Source organism: Wyeomyia smithii, chromosome 2 (assembly GCF_029784165.1).
Source record: "Wyeomyia smithii strain HCP4-BCI-WySm-NY-G18 chromosome 2, ASM2978416v1, whole genome shotgun sequence".
Lineage (NCBI taxonomy): Eukaryota > Metazoa > Arthropoda > Insecta > Diptera > Culicidae > Wyeomyia > Wyeomyia smithii.
The window spans coordinates 5,278,461-5,295,250 of record NC_073695.1 but is presented as its reverse complement, the minus strand read 5'-3'; the positions used below and the strand labels follow the sequence as shown (position 1 = coordinate 5,295,250).

General features: G+C 38.0%; 4 protein-coding genes across 5 annotated transcripts in view; 3 read left to right on the top strand and 1 right to left on the bottom strand.

Moving 5' to 3' along the window:
• The first annotated feature begins 2,949 nt into the window (after window positions 1–2,949).
• LOC129721324 (uncharacterized) lies at window positions 2,950–4,507 on the top strand. 2 transcript variants are annotated; one of them, XM_055673764.1, is made up of 4 exons: window positions 2,950–3,042; window positions 3,590–3,727; window positions 3,803–4,212; window positions 4,274–4,507. In XM_055673764.1, the coding sequence occupies exons 2-4, from the start codon at window positions 3,636–3,638 to the stop codon at window positions 4,402–4,404; spliced, it is 633 nt and encodes a 210-aa protein (XP_055529739.1). In that variant the 5' UTR covers window positions 2,950–3,042; window positions 3,590–3,635; the 3' UTR covers window positions 4,405–4,507. The 2 variants fall into 2 exon arrangements, with proteins under 2 accessions (XP_055529739.1, XP_055529738.1); XM_055673763.1 differs by lacking the exon at window positions 2,950–3,042 and having other exon boundaries at window positions 3,497–3,727.
• LOC129721323 (probable nucleoporin Nup54) lies at window positions 4,432–8,823 on the bottom strand. The gene is made up of 4 exons (XM_055673762.1): window positions 8,615–8,823; window positions 6,024–6,356; window positions 4,704–5,969; window positions 4,432–4,645 (listed from the first exon to the last, which is right to left on the bottom strand). Exons 1-4 carry the CDS (start codon window positions 8,679–8,681, stop codon window positions 4,512–4,514), a joined length of 1,800 nt encoding a protein of 599 aa, XP_055529737.1. The 5' UTR covers window positions 8,682–8,823; the 3' UTR covers window positions 4,432–4,511.
• On the top strand, window positions 6,935–8,546 carry LOC129721325 (uncharacterized). Its single transcript, XM_055673765.1, has 4 exons — window positions 6,935–7,636; window positions 7,742–7,923; window positions 7,982–8,123; window positions 8,188–8,546. Exons 2-4 carry the CDS (start codon window positions 7,746–7,748, stop codon window positions 8,327–8,329), a joined length of 462 nt encoding a protein of 153 aa, XP_055529740.1. The 5' UTR covers window positions 6,935–7,636; window positions 7,742–7,745; the 3' UTR covers window positions 8,330–8,546.
• A 3,447-nt stretch (window positions 8,824–12,270) lies between the features above and the next one.
• Window positions 12,271–16,790, top strand: part of LOC129723337 (mitoferrin) — a 29,604-nt gene continuing 25,084 nt past the window's right edge. The window contains exons 1-2 of the mRNA XM_055677516.1: window positions 12,271–12,578; window positions 14,407–14,535. The gene's annotated coding sequence lies outside the window, so the exon portion shown is untranslated. The remainder of the gene's footprint in view (window positions 12,579–14,406; window positions 14,536–16,790) is intronic.

The window sequence follows — 16,790 nt, the reverse complement described above, 5'->3', positions numbered from 1 at the left end:
TAAATAGATATCACCAATGTATTTTCATATGTCAATTCAACAATAAGCTGTATGAATCAAAGCGTTTGCTTTACTCATCCCGTGCAGAGTAACTTCTTTTATTCATACGGCTTAATGTTCTTAAGCGAATATACGCAAGCGCAATGCATCTAAATGTTCGTTAGGTTTGGTTCATATGTCCAAAACACAATTTGGCTACCGAGACCTTCCGACTGGTTTGAATACAAATTGGTGATTTTTGGGATATCTTCTTCGTTTTTGTTTTGTTTTTGAGTGTTTTCTTCTGCGGTAATATTTTGCAACCCCTTTTCGACGAATACTGTTTGACGTCAACTTCACTTTCTAGGTTCATTGCTTAGATGTATATTTCCCAAAATGCATATCTTAAAAATTTGAGCTGAAAAGTCTGGTAGGATTTATGAGAAGCTTTTAGAATCTATACACTTACGCTATGGAAATTTTAGAATCTATCTATCTATATTATTATAACTTGAAACTAGATGAATAGTAAGCTCCAATAGTTCACTGGAAGTAATCTACGAGAACAAAAAGCAGTTGCTAAATAAGATATGTCACACGGTTGAGTGAGGCAGAGCGGGTAGAGCAGATCAATCTTTTATTTTCGAACTATGCTATCACTATCACCACCAAGGAGAGAACAGTTCTTTTCGTGGTCAGCTTAAAAAGAACTTGTTTCATCACTTGTTATGAAATTTTGTGAATTACATTACAGGTCATTGTCCTCAACATGTATTTTGCCATATCAAATAAATGTTGTGGACAGAATAGTTCCTAAATTCTCAAATACACATCGAGAAACACATTTCTTTTATATGTATACAGTCATGGAATTAATAGCAACGAACAATGGAAGTTTGAGAAATTGCATAGTTAAGAAAAAGTAATAAAGACAATGTTAGTAAAATATACCAGTACTTTTAAAAAATCTCTTGACCACAAACCTATAGAACATACATCAAAATAGATGTGATTTTCGAATTCAGCATCAAAAAATACACTTGGATTGACGTTTTGAATCAAGACATAGGAAAACAAAATTTATAACCGCCCTTCTTAGAAAACGGAACCACTGTACACTGACAATCTCACTTCACGAAGGTAATTTTTGTCACCTCACTTGAGGTGGAATCGGGAATAGGTCTCAAAAAGTGAAGTGAGCGTGAGAGTGAAATATATTGTCGACTTTTTGAATTCTGATTTAGATACAAATTAAGCCAAAAAAAATCATCACGTGGTTTCGTGAAAAATATTTCAATTTAGATAATCAGATACCTATTATTTTTTCTCAAATACCTTTGGGGCCATCCACATACCACGTGGACAGCTATGGGGGGGGGGGGGGGGAGGTTGGCTAATGTCCACGGTCCATACATTTTTTTTAGAATTTATATGGGCAGTTGTCCACGGAGGGGGAGGGGAGGATCAAAATCGTTAAAAATCTGTCCACGTGGTATGTGGATGGCCCCTTTCCTAAAAGTCATCGAGCATTTTATTTTGGAATGATTTTGCATGTTTTACGTTGTTTTGTGAATAATATCCCGAGTTTTAGTTATCGAATACTTGTTGTTTTTCTCAATTGTCTTGCCTGAACATCAACGAACATTTTAGTAAAAAAAAAAATCACATGTCATCGCTTTGATTTTTGATTTTGAAACGAATTGAGTATAATAAGTAATAATTTTGCATGTTTTACGTAGTTTTGTAAAGAATATCTCAAGTTTTAGTAATCAGATCAGATCAGATATAATCAGATAAATAGATTATTTTTCCTCAAATGTCTTTTCTGAACATCAACGACATTTTCGTATAAAAAAAACCGTGCGTGTCACCGCTTTTTTTGGATTTAGAACGGTTCAAAATGATGATGATTACTGTACACCTCAGAGACGGGGGGAGTAATACCAATAAGATCAAGTGTTACGGAATTCCATTTTTATATAGTAGAAGAATGAGAATCTACCATGATTATGGTGACTTTATTTAGTCATTTTGATCGGATAAGTACAAGTTATAATTGAAGAAATTGATTGATATACATATCTTGTTCCAATTAAACTAAAAAACGAGGTTGAAAAAAAAAGTTTCGTTCATTTCGAGAACTTGGTAAACCCCAATTAATATTAACAGAGCATAAAACGTTTTCACAATAAATTTTAACCCATTTCAAAAGCATTTCTCGTTACTTCTGGAAGGTACCTAATAAATAAAAACCAGGAACAAACGGATCGTCGTTTGTTCAATGAAGACCAGCATAAACAGTGGGATACCGGTGTAAACTGTTGGTGTTGCTATGCAAAATGTTGTTTACCGTGCTGGATCGAAACCCGTACAGTATATAAATCCGTACACCTTGATGTTTTCCTTCAGTTTCAAGCATTATAAAAGTGAAAATTCATATGATAGTTACATGTACATATCCGTTGAGTTGTTGGCCTTCTGTTAAATTAAACTATGCGCCAGTAGGCCATGAAATAAAAATATTAAAAATGAAAAATCAATCGTGTATCGGTTTCAGTTGTCATTTCGTTGTATCGTTAGAGAATTTACTAAGGAAACGTTCTTCAGATAAAAACGATTTTCAAGTGGGATATAAGTGTTTTACTCTGTGAATCTTTTAAAAATTGATGGAAAAGGTAAGTCTTTGTCATTTTCGAACTGTATATTGCCTAATAAATAATATAAGTTGTATTTATTCAACAAAAACTGTGCCGTACGGATTTTGATTCTTTTTATTCGCTTGAATCGAAATCCGTACAGCGTGTGTATCATGCATATATTGTTGAACTTTCATCTTGTTTTCAGCATATAATGGAAGGAAACAAGTATAAATATACGGCAAACAATTTTTAACGAGCTGTGACTGAGGTGCGCAAGGGAAAGTCGTACCGGGAAGCTTCGAGAGGTTCCGGCGTTCCGGTTACTACGAAACGCTACGAAAATTGCACTATTTCAGCTGATATCAAAAATTTGAAAACCGTGTGAAACTTTAGGAGCCAGTTGATCCTCAAATATACTTTTTCGGTAATTAAAAGATAAATTATAAATAAAAAATGTTCATTTTTGTGTTTCTTCATCTATACGGAGTTTAGTTTATTGTTGTATGGACTTTGATCCAGTCTATATCGCGTGTGTGCGGATTTCGATTCAAAAGTGTACGGGTTTCGATTCAGACAAAAACCTGTGTACGGATTTCGATTCAAAACATGTTCTATTTAAACATGATTTTTTCGAGTTTCGCAGTGATTTTAATCATTTTGCTGGAAAATAGTGATAAAATATAAGTAGACCTATAACTAAACATGTCAGTTTAAAGCAATATGTGATTTCTTGATTTTATATTGACCGTCGAAGATTATCATGTGCTTAGGTGTACGGATTTCGATCCAGCACGGTACCGAAGAATCTTTTCGGCTTAATCTTCGTCGAACGACTGGATGATAGGTTTGTTGAAGATTCAGTCTACCTCGTACGTTTGGTGTAATTAGAAGCAGATCCAAAATTCAACAAAATAGAGTTTAATATCATTGAGTTGTAACTAATAATACTTTTGAGGTTCTTCTATCTTCAGAGCTTCACTTCTTCAACACGTGCTGTTGTTTACAATTGAATAGAAAATGAAATCAGTCAAAAAACCTGGTGGAGAACGTGCTTTACCAGATCGAATTCCACTGAGTAGCATGGAACCGATAGTTCGGGATGGTAAAATGTGAGAATATTCATAAAAAAAAATCGGAATATAGAATAACAATTAACCTGGTAAATGTTTTTGGATCCTCAACAGCCGAGAGCAGATCGAATTGGAGAACAAGGTCCGCCGAGAGTATCCAAAAAAGTGGGGTTTCATTACCCAACCGGAAGTAACAGAGTATATGAATCTCAAGAAAAACAACCAACGCTTGAAGGAGATCCAGCAACAGAAAGGTCAGAAAGTAAATTTACGCGAGTATGACGGTCATGGGGAGTCGTATTTTCTGTCCAAGCAAATGTTCAAGACGCTACTGGACACTTGCCGCTGCGGAAGGAAGAAAGTAGCCAATGTGCACGCTTTGAAGTGTTTGGAGAAACCGAAAAGCATCTATGAGAAAACGGACGACGAAGAAGAGGAGGAAGCCAAACAGGAACCGGCGAAAAAAGATGATAGTGGTGAAAACAATACTAGTTATATTCCTAAAGTGCCTGTTTTAAGCTCCGGTAAAATAAGTATCCTGTATCCAGTTAGAAAAATATAATATGACACTAACGTTCTTTTCAGGAATGTACGGCTGGCCGCAAAACCGTTTCGTCGCTATGGAAAGAACAACCTACTACATCTCACCACGCTACACCATGCCGGGATATCCGATCGTGGACTGTCAGCCATATCATAACATCATTTTAGGTTAGCTTTTTGTGTTTAAAAACGAACCTATGTCTTCTTCGAAGCCATATGTATTTTACTTAATTTTCTCGCTTTTTAATTTAAACAAACAGACCTACCTTCACGTACCAGCCTAGCTCTGTATCAGTCGAGACATTCCATCCGAAATCACCTTGAGGTCTTTCAGGTCTTTATTGACAGTCTCCACCAGAAATGCCATCGCTTTCTGTTGCATAGTAAGGAAGCTTTTCATTTCTTCTGAAGATTCTAGAAAGATTACGAAGCTTGTTATGGGAATTATAAGCAAAGAAGATTTAAGGTCTACCTTTATCCAACGTGTATTCGTTGGCTCCTCCAGCATGGGCCCACTGGTTGCGTTGCATTCTCATCTGCGAAAGTAACTCGCTCAATTTGCCCTTGAACTGTGTCGGAGTAGAAACCAAAGCGTGCATGTTCTCCAACTTGCTGCGTATGATTTCCTCCTCAGGTGACAGTGTTAATCCCATTTTTCGAGTGCTCTCCTGTTTGACGATAATCTTCAGTATCCGATGGCTGAGCTCGGCAAATTTTCGCCGGTGCTCCATTATTTTAGCGGTTGTGTTAGTGTGTCTTTGCTTCAGCTGCTCTATTTCTTTTTCCTCCTTCGCAAGGTAGGATACGTGAATGTCCGTTTCAGTATCCTGGCACTTAATGCGCCACTTGAGTTCTTGAAAACCGATCATCGGTGCCGGAATGAATCGTTTCGGGTCCGGATTGTCGATCTTTGCCTGTTGCCACATGCGTGGGTCTATTCCCTTCGGTGGGTTGTCTAGGTATTCCTTGAGTTGATCCTCTTCGGGGAGAACTAACGCGACAATGCTTTCAACCCCTAGTGAAGTTAGCTGTTGTTTGGGTGTTGGTTGATTGAAATAGTTGGCCACCTCAGTAGCTAGTATTCTTTTGGTTTCATTGGAATTCATAGCTTTTTCTTCGATGTAGAGGATTACTTGCGATTTAGCGTCCCCAACTGGTTTCACGCTGTCAATGTTAATTGCAAAATTCGGTTTATTGCCGAGAACTTGATTCAAACTTGCAATCAACTGTGGCTGCTGATCTTCTATTTGACCGGCCGTTTTGTTAACCGTTAATCCCACTAGACCCACCTTATTATCTTTCCCTGGCAACTTTGTATAACCCATCGTTTTGAAACGACACAAATAGTTTCCCGGTGTTATGTCCACCGGAGCATTGTGGTGCGAATAAAATGCTTTCCCCGTACCGAGCATGGCTTGCAGGTAATTCCATTTGGCAAGTACGGTATCGCGTTCATCACCGAAAATGGACACATTGAAAATCGACTGTGCAAATGCTTCTTCTGGTGTTAGAGCCGGCGGTTGTTGTTGCTGCTGCTGTTGAAAGCTCTGACCGAAACCCAATCCGCCAGCAGTGTTGACCGCTTGTTGTTGACCGAAAGCGCTGCCAGTGCCAAAAGAGGAAGTTCCAAAGCCACCAAAACCAGTGCCGCCGGTGTTTGTGTTTGTCTGACCAAACAGCGAAGGGGCCGAGCTAGTCGCTGTCGTCCCGAATCCACCGAAACCACCGAAAGCGGGTGCTGTAATATAAAATTGTATTTTTATGACAGCTACCATGATAGTAAATCACTCACCGCTTGTGGTTGTTGTGGCACCAAATCCTCCAAATCCAGTAGATGCTGAAGTAGTTGCTGTTCCAAAACCACCGAACGCGGTTGGAGCAGCTGTTGATACGGTCGTTCCAAAACCAAACGCCGGGGTTGCTGTGGCCGTGTTGGTACCAAAGCTAAACGCTGATGTACTGGCGACTGCCGGGGCAGCCGTCGCCGCTGTTCCGAAGCCTCCAAAAGCGGTATTAGTGCTGGTATTAGCTTGGCCACCGAATGGCAACGCTGCCGAACTGGTGGCATTCGCTCCAAATGCCGGCGTTGAGGTCTGTGCATTGAAGGAAAAGTTTCCAAAGCCGGCTGAAATAAGTAGTAAAGAATCGATAGGCGTCATTTTTTTCCTATCAGCTAGTAATGCTAGAAAACACTTAAAAAGTTTTGCTGCGCGCGTTCCAACAAAGGAAAATTTACCACCTTTATCCGGTGTCCACATGTTTATGAAAGAAATCGTCATAAGCACTGATTGTCATGTCATGTATAGATTATTGCACCTTATGCTTGGTCACCTTTGTGACCAAGACAAAACACACCTAGACTAGGCCTTCTTGTGTAAATTTTACTAACAGGCGGCACCGTGCCGGGATTTTGATGACATGTGGGGCAACTTTAGACGTAAAATTATTTGTCTTAAGCGCTTCGCTCACTCGATCTTTTTCAAAGCACATCTTCACGCTCCGACAATCATATAAATTTGAAGATGGAACCTAATAATTTTAGTGTTCCAAAGTAGCCCAACCCAACGGTGCTCGATTCCTAATTCGATTACTAACTTAGTGGCGGCAGGTCACTCTAGCCTAGCGGAAAGAGAAATGTCGAAAGTAATAAACCGGGAAATTTACAGCAATTGAATCAGTGAAACATTTGGCCGGTGTCCTTCTTTCAGCAGTATGATTTTGTGACACAGCTAATCGGCTTTGCTTTCGTCATTTTTCTTCGGCAGAGATGTTGTGGTAATAATATTAATATCGCGTAAACCTGTTAGTTAACAAGTGACCAGCAGCCATAGGGAACATACTAAAAAAATAATACAGTTCGAGTCACACGAAACAGAATATAATGCAGTAGAATTAAAATATGGCAAACGCTTCCGATTGTTTATTGAGCTTTCTCTCTCTGTTGTGGATTTGGTTAACGCATAGAATAAACCTAGTAAAGCAGATAAGAACAATAAAACAAACTCGGCCTGAACTGTATGTACCATAATTGAATTAAAAATGACATATCAAAACAAATCGCAGAAAGAACTGCTGCCGACTGCAAATCCGGGACGGTTTCAGTCGGTGATAGTGTTGGCAAGCGAAAAGACGTTCGGTCGGGAACCGGGAGAATAACCATTTCCTGATGTGCGGTCTGTCTGCAGGGTGTCAATAGAATTAGCAACCGTGGCACGTGATACTAAACGCCGTACGGAAGTCACGTGAAAACGCTTGTCGATTGGATTATCCACTTTAGTATATTGGAAAGCTTGAAAGCTCGGAGAACCACGGAAATAAATCCAGCTTATCAACTTTTTATGATCCTGAGTTGCTGTGATGGATGATTTCGCTATACTGAGTGGCAATCTAAGCTCCACTTGATTGGTAATTTTCTGAAACTATCAGTCTCTATTTCTGTTTGCTTGTCTGCTAGATTTTATCTGATTATGAACCTTAACAAATCATTTAACGTTAACTGTTAACCACCAGAATCATGTACATCAAATCTGGCCATCGATTTCTCAGTGACAAGGGACAAATAGTTTTTCCCGGGCCACCGACGCGGTCGACATTTTCGTTCTCGTATACTACCAGTACTACTACAACTACTAGCACCACTACACCCACCCCACCGGATAATTCACACATCGATGAGAAAACAAACTACATCGGTAAGAAAAAAAAAGGTAGCCAAACTATCAAACAGAAACACCAACATTTCTTCCTCAGACATGTGGAGAAGCAAATCTTCATCCAGCTCCGATATGCTCTCGGACAAGATACAAATGTTCTACATCTACATCACGGTGACGATAACTTCGGTTCTCGTTTTCTTTCTTCTTGGCATGTTTGGTTACATGTGTTACAAAAGGTAAGCGATTATTTGTTGGTTTTGGAATTTTACGAAACACATATCTCGTCTATTTGCTTTACAGGAAAGGTTTCCAGAATATAGAAAGCCAACAAACTTTTGAAAGTCCTCGAAGGCAAAGCAGACGTCGATCTCGCAGTCATTCAAGGAATTACTCCAGAGAGCGGGAGATCGAAGATTATCCCGACCAAACTCTTTTACATTGAAAACTATCATGTTTATTGTAACTAGGCTAATCTTTTCTAATTGATTAATTGGCACAATAGTGGCGGGATTAATTCGGCGCAAAACTAAACATTTTTAAGGCATTATAGTCTAAAAAATAGTAAACATGAGCTGTACATTTTGTAAATATTATAGTTAATATGTGTAATCAATTTTCTAGAAAAAAATGGAAATAAACATGTTTCAAGTTGCCTAAAATGCCGCTTTTTATGACTGATAACACAAAACCTAACCTGACAAGAGTAAAACAAACTGTTTTTTCTTACGTTTTGCCGGAGTGCTTGTTTGTCCCAGTCCAGTAGAAGTCGTGTTTCCAAAGAAAGACATTTTCATGCACCGTCGTAAGCTTTTATTAATTTAGCCTAACAGTTTTAATGAGAATTTATTTCACTGAACTAAACCCAATTAGTTTCGGAATGCAAAAATATAAACACGGACGGACGGTAGCGAAGTGAAAGCACAACAAACGCAAGGACATGACATTAGATATTTTAAAGCATAAAACGCGCATAAAATTGAACGAAACTGATTCAGCTGTGGTTACACGAAAATTTTAAAATAGGGCTGTGACAAGTGAAACATTTTAACTTTTACATAAATCTTGGTCTATTTTTTGTAGTTATAAATAACTATTCTTGAGTTCACAATTATTAATTGAAGAGCCATTTCGCTATTTTTGAGTTCACAATTATTTATTGAAGAACCTGAAAATGCATGACTTCTGAGTTTATCAACTCCGTTTAATAGAGTTTACTCCTAGGGGCTAGACACCTTTATTTCCTTGTAAAATATTTCGATAATATTACTCGATATCAGTAGATATATTTTGATATTTATTGTTTATCTGTCAATTGACAACCCTTTAGCGATTTTATAACGTTTATGAGCTATAATATAAATAGAGGAGTGCCCAAAAATGCAACGATAAATACTTCGTAATATTGGATTTTCGAAATATTTCGCAGTATATCAATAGTGTGTTGCCTCAAGGTTTACTTAGAATTTTTGGTAGCCTAACTTCACATTGCATCTATTGGCTAAATTGGCTGTCCTCGTTCAAAACCTGTATTACACTCTGTGACCAAGCATCAAATATTTGTCACTTTTTGACAGATAAAAATTTGGTCAAAGATAATTGTTTGTCGAAAATTTCGCACAGACTTTTAGCTTAATGCCTAATTTTATTATTGCTGATTGCATCTGAAACGCGAATTACAGACAACTTGCAAGCAAAATGCAGATAACGTGCACGCCAGATTGGTCGTATACCAGTCAACTAGAGCGAACGCGACAGAATGCCTTCGTTAATCGTATCTATACAGTCTATCGCGTTCACACTCGTATGCTGGTATACGATAAATCTGACGTACAAGTTGTTTGCATTTTGCTTGCAAGTTGTCTGTAATTCGCGTTTCAGCGGAAATTTGCAATAACAGAAACCTCTTTACTAATGCGAAATTCGACATAATCTTAATCAGTGCTGCCAATTTTCGACACTGCAAACAAAAATGGCAAAAATGGCACTTTCACAGTTTCATGTTGAAACGACCTTCAGTGTCACCGATGTCAATTTTTAATGAAAGTCTGTTCATTGTAGGAAAGGAAATGTTTGATTTAATCGAGGGGCGAGGCAGCTTTCATCTGAGTTGCTCTTATGCTTGAGAGTAACTCTATTTTACTCAATATTACTCCGAAATTTCCAGATGATTCACATCTTCGATTACCTTGAGAACAAGACAATTATATGAGCGGTGAGACCGAGTAACATTAATATGTATATTCGCGGTGGGGAAAAGGTTTAAGGATGGGTTTTCACAGACACGAGAGTTTCTCAGATTTGCTCTTTATTATTCACGTTTTCTCAGAAAAACTCAAAGTTTCCCACTTTTATCTGAGTTACTCTCGTACACGGGAGTTACTCTAATTTACTCAATATTACTCCAAAATTCTCAGATGATTCACATCTTTGATTACCTTGAGAGCAAGTAATATATATGAACGGTGGGACCGAGCAACAGTCATGTGTATATTTGCGGTGGGAAAAAAAATTAAGGATGGATAATCAGAGACACGAGAGTTACTCAGATTTGCTCTTTATTTTTCAGGTTTTCTCAGAAAAACTCGGAAAACCTCAAATTAACTCACTGTCTTACCCCTCGGATTTAATGTCGAAATTATTTGATTTGAGCCAATTGTAGAGCAACATGTCAAGAGGATCTATCTACTTTCATCGATTTTCTTGATTAGCTTTTCATTTGTTTAATGGTTAAGCTTAAGTAACTATTCCCAACGTGGTTTTTATTTAAAAAGCTAGATTAGATTCTCCGCTATCAAATGGTGTAAAGGACATATCATGAAACGTGTTTAATAAGCCGTGGCGGTTGAAAGAAACCGATCGATGAAAAAATCGATCAAAGCAGATAGATCCTTTTGACATGTTGTTCTACAATTTATTGTATGCAGTCGATGAACTTTACAAGCATCTACATTCTCCACCGCATAAGCATCACATTAAGAAAACCTTAATGCGAAAAAGTAATTAAAAGCTAATACACGTGGCTAACCAAAACATTGGCGAGCAATCATCATTGTCGTCTAGTTACTGACGGTGCCTTGAACCTTAAGCACCAACGCGTCCAGCGCGACCGGCCAGAAATTGAAACCCGGCTCCTTTTTTTTTCACCACGACCAGCACCCAACGTCCGTTTGTGACCAGTACAGTCTTGGAATGAATAATACATATAGCACAAAGAGTACCCGATTTACTAGGTATATTTTGTCGATCGTGTTAGAAAAAGCAAGCATTAAATGACCAATCAAAGGTCGAAATCTGCGTTTCGATAAGGCTTGATAACTTTCAATACTACAATAGTTGGAATAATCAAATTTCAATTTTCTGCCACTAGATGGGTGCATAAATAGTTGCTGTAAGAATGTAGAATATCGGTTGGAAACTGACTGAGTTTGAAACGTTTGACAGTGAACAATTTTCGACTCTCTTGATGTTTTCGGTTTTTAAAATTGGACCCCTGTAAAACGTATTCTATTCTTCTAACTAATCATATTAGTTAGCAGTGTCTTATATTAAAAGCTTAAGCAATGGTTTGCGGCTATTTGACAGCTAGCCCATACATTTTCTGTCAAATTAACGTCAACGCAACGCAAACATTTCCTTTGTGCTTGGGTCCTAGGGGCTAGATAAATTTATTTTCATGAAAAATATTTCGGTAATGTTATGCGATACCGGTTGATATATTTTGATATTTCTCGTCTATCTGTCACATTGATATCACCCCGATGAAAATGTGGCATCAAGGAGTTGTGATATAGACTGAGGGGAGCAACGTTGAAAACTTTGTAATATCAAATATTGGGAATAATTCGCCATATATCAATAAGGCAATCCACGAGACAGTTGCGATCAGCTGATTTCAGTCTGTTTTCAACTTATGACGGGTTTATGTATGTTCGATCGGTCTCAACTTGGATGCAATCCGGATCCAGAAGCGTGAAAAACAAATGTTATCCGATCGGTAGCTCTAGTATCGCGAGTGCCAATCCTAAATACAACAATATAAAATCACTTTTGATATTATTGCCGACATTAAAAGATTTCGGTTTTGGCCGTGTTTTGATTTTACAGCTTGAAAAACAGCAACAATAACAAACGTACAAGCAAAAAAACGTCACCCGCGGATTGCCGGTTATTGCCCCTAGCTTGGGCTTGCTCACATTTGGTTTGAAATTGGTTATAATTCACACAGTTTGCTAGCAAAACTTCTGCGAGCGTGTACGTAGCGAAGTTAAAATTACTCAGTTAATAAGTAACGTGTACGAGCGTAAGCACAAAGCAAAATGTCAAATTTTTCGTTAAATAAAGTTTCTCCCTTTGCGTGTTGACCTCAGCAAGCAGCGGTTCTCTGCACTTTTCTGCCTGTTCGCCGTTCACATTCGCTCTGCAGATCGGAGAGTCGTAGTGACTAGCGTGTCTCGTGCGCAATATTAAAACGTCTTCGTCGCAGTCCTATCGTGTGTGTAAATATAATACATTTCAACCGAGAGTCCATTACGTGATAAGCGAGAGGAAGAAAAAGTGACTGCCTGGTCAAAAACATCCCGTGTTCCTGAAATTCTCCGTTCGCTGGCCGAAAACATTGCTGGGACGATACGGAGGAAACCACTTGGCAAGCTGTACCAGATCTCTCAGAACGGTACGAGGGCTGCACGCAGGTAATTTGGTGAAATATAATCCTCGAAAAAAAATTGACCATTTTGCGATGGCAGGTCTCTCGTGCATACTATTTCTTTTTTCTTTCATACGGCCCTTTTCGTCGCTCGTTTTAGGCTTTTAGGCAAGTGAGGAAAAAAAGAGAGCAATTATGTGGGGCTTGTTGGAATTGTTGCCCCATGCCTGCCTGACAGGCGAAGAATAAGAAGGTGTTGGGGCCACACGTTTAATTTATTCAGCTGCTGCAACAGCGGGTGGCGGACGGCGGCAGGAAAGGGCAAATGTGTTATGCAAAAGCTCGAGTACGGCAAGAATTTTTGCTTTAGAAAAAAAAACGAGCGATACCTTCGCTGATGTGGTAGTTCTGCAAAAAGCAGCTGGAGAGAAAGTTTTTTAAATTGGATCTGGTTGCTGCTGGGTACGCACTTTTTTATGGTGGATGTCAACAGCAATGTTTATTATAGGCCCTTTAACAAGAGTGTTGGTTTTCCGGTATTCACACGCACTCGTTTGTATCTTCTAATCGTTGTTTAATTTTTGCAAGTCACCAAAAAAGATTGTGAAACAAATTACTACCACTGACAAGAACCGAAATGTTTTTGAACAAATTGATTTGTTATGTTCCGTTTTTTGCTATGGGCTTTTGAAATTGCCCGGTCTGAAAAACCAATCCAATGCCATCAATTGCACAATGTTTGAGCTCATCAACTTAATTGAACAGCTGAGAATCGGGCCGGAAGACGTCTTATTTGATTGTTGCATCTGCGATAAAGCATTTCTAATTCAAATAATGGCTCTTCGTTAACTTGAAGGCATCCTCGAGTGACTGTTTTGTAAAAGATTTCAATCGCTGTTAGATGTATGCAAGGTCACAAAAACTCGTGCGAAATTTTTTAATACTGTAAATTTATTGCAAATTCAAATTTCTCTTACATCTCATGAACGTTCTATTTAAAGATTTGGGTTTCTATGACTGCCAAATTCAAACGAATTTTCATATATTTTATAATCAATCGAATCGCGTTTTCATAAGATTTGTATGATTCTTACAAAAAAATACATTGCTTGCGAGCGAATTTCTGGGTACAATGTATTGAGTTTCCCTTTTACAAACGTCCAAAGAAGACACGGATTACTGTGACCTCCTATATTGCTGAAAATTTGAGAGATTATCATTATCCCATCAGTTCCACTAATGTTCGTCGCCTAGACCAATTTGGTGCCATGAAAGTAAAATCTGCTTGAGTGCTCGTGATAATCTTCTTTTTCAACCAAAACTAGTAAATTATTGTTCGAATTTAATTTACACTAGCCTTGCAAAAAATAGTTTTTAAAAATCGCAACTTCTGTGAATATTAAATAGAAATTGATAATGGGAATTTCTCGATGATGAATTGGTCCAACAGAACCAAACTCCAAAAACATTATTTTGATATTTACCATTTTAAGTTTAATCGTGCTTTTTTTTTGTTAAAACTCGCAATTTAGATTGTTTGGAAGCGTATAAATTTGTTTATTTTTCGTATGTGTTGAAAGAATGATATCGAGCGTATTGCAAAAAAAAAAAATCTAAAATTAGTATGGAATATTTTTATATTATGTGCAAACATGTTGAGAGAATTAGAGTATTTATAAAATTTAATATTTGCATTACCCCTCAAGCAAGTGTATGAGTGTTTTGCTAGTCGAAACACGCTAATGATATTGAATTCCTACCACGCGTTCACTACCAGCTCATTAACGTATTCGGTCGTGTATTTAGACCTATTTGAAATGTTGATTAACTTATTTGCATGGAATGACAAACTCTTTTTTTTATTCTACCCACAGATTGTCCACTACTGCCGGCAGAGCTCGTTACACACGGGGGGAATCCCCTGTAGAGAGTAGCTTCGGGGAAAAGGCGACGCGGCGCTTCTCGAACATTTATCGACGCTATTACAATTTATTGTGCACTCGGTAAGGGTTTAAATAAAATAATTTAAATTTTTTTGCATCGCAATAAGTTGTTATACAAACAATGTAATTTAAAAACAAAAACTTTTCATTACGATTTTTTCGCAGAATTCATTCTTGGCATAAAAATATGGTCGCATGATAATTCCTGAACAAGCTTTTCTATACTTGTTCGCTTATCACTCTTATCTTTCTGGTCATATGGTTTACTCGATTTCTAAAAATGTTTTTTTTTTTTGTAAAAATCTGACCGTCTTTGAAGTTGGGTTGCTCCCATTATGTGGAAATATAAAAATTACGATGTCGTGAAACTTTATTAATGATTTTTCGTTCAATCAGTGCAACGAAAAGCGATGGTTAAAAGTGGTGAGCCGGTAGCGCTCGTTGCTATAAGCAAAATCTGCATTCATCTTAGCTTCAAAATCATTCTGCTATATGATATTAAAAGATAACCAGAGCAGTTTGATTCATCCAAGCAAGCAATGAAAAGCAGAGCCAACCGAATAGGCAGACACTGCACAAGATGGCCGCTTTTTCTTGCTGTGCCGTTTTATAGCAGCTCGTTCAACTACTCACACTGCAGAGCAGCGGGGTCGGCGTTATCGATTTTTGTTTTGCTCTGCCTCACGCTTTGAGCAGCGAGGGCGGCTTCACTGGGACTTACTTTACGATATTTTTAACCAGCGACAAAACGAGTTTGAAATGACTTGCACGGTTTCATGTACACGATTTTTAGTTAATATAAATGTTACATAACATTCTGTTCTAAAATAAATAGTCAATTTTTCTCGCAAAACAGTAAAAAATCAGTATAAAATTATGTGATATTTTGCTACGCATCAGTTAAGGTGTAGATCTCTTGATCTGCTTTCTTTAGCTGTTGTTCTGCATCGTCATATCTGCTTTCCCTGTTTAGTACTTGATTTTTATTTCCACTGTATTTGTGTGGTATGGCAGATTATATTGCTCAAAAACATTAATTGCGTTTTATCTGTATCAACAATTTATATTCCTAATGATTGTTAATGCCTATTCATGAATGAAAAACTATTGAAAATATTTTTCTATTGATAATTGCGTGCCAATGATTTGTAGAAACAGAATCATTTTATAATGTCTTCTATTTATGAATACAAAACACAATTGCTGTGGCAAATTAAAGAACACTTTTATTAGTGGCATTCAGGTCCACTCCATCACTCTCATGTAAAGTCCACTCACGCTTTCATTTACTACCCAGCGAAGAACCAACGGGTCATTTCCTTCCGTGCATAAAATAACGATAGAGAATCGATAACTTCCAGCGGCAATCAGTAACCTTTGTATCATCGTCATCACTCATGATGACGCAGGGGTACAGACAGAGGATGGAAGGGAGGCGACGAGCAAAAATCGATAAATCATGGTCGCGTGTGATACAGAGTCGCCCCCGGTTCAAGGTTATATGCATTGCAAACAGAGGTACGATACGCACGAATGATTCAGCCTGGCTGGATTAGCATGACCTTGCCCAACTGAACGATGATGATAAGTTTCCGACGCTGAGTTCTTGGGTTAACCATGGTCGAATTGATTCTCAGTTTGAGATTTGTTCACTAGAGAACGCTGGAAGCCCTGCAGATGAAATTAGGCTAAAATAGTATCCAGAAAATCGAGCCCACAGGCAACAAAACAATCCATATTTTTAAACGTATAAGATACAAATCCGTGCTTCGAACCGTTTTAAGGATGCGTACATAGAAGAAAAACTTAATCCAAGGCATGAAAATAGATGTAAAAAATCCAGCGGACTGAGTGATAGGACTCTTTGCTTGATGATAAAAGTAGCAGCACAAATTGAGGTGTTCAGTTGAAACTATGAATTTTTAACCAATCTAAAATTTACGTCAAACATGCGGTCTTATTTTAAACACTCCCAACTAAATTGTTCTATTGTACAACGAGCGGAACAAGTTACGTTGTTCCTCCGGTAAAATTCACATTCTTTCATTTCGATGTACAACTAGTACATGAAAAATACGCTCACACACTTGGTTATTGTGAACCTTCGTAAACGGTTGTAGTTACCGTTTTGGGTGTGCAATATCCCATCGAAAAACGGATTGAAAATAAGATCTTATAGCTATCGTAGACGGCGGCCTACTTAGCAGGACTTCCGGAAAGTTCCAGGCAATCTCTGTCAAAACTTGTATGAAATTGATCTCATCGCATACTCGAATCTTGCCGCTTGAACCACAATAATCACTAACGCTACCTGT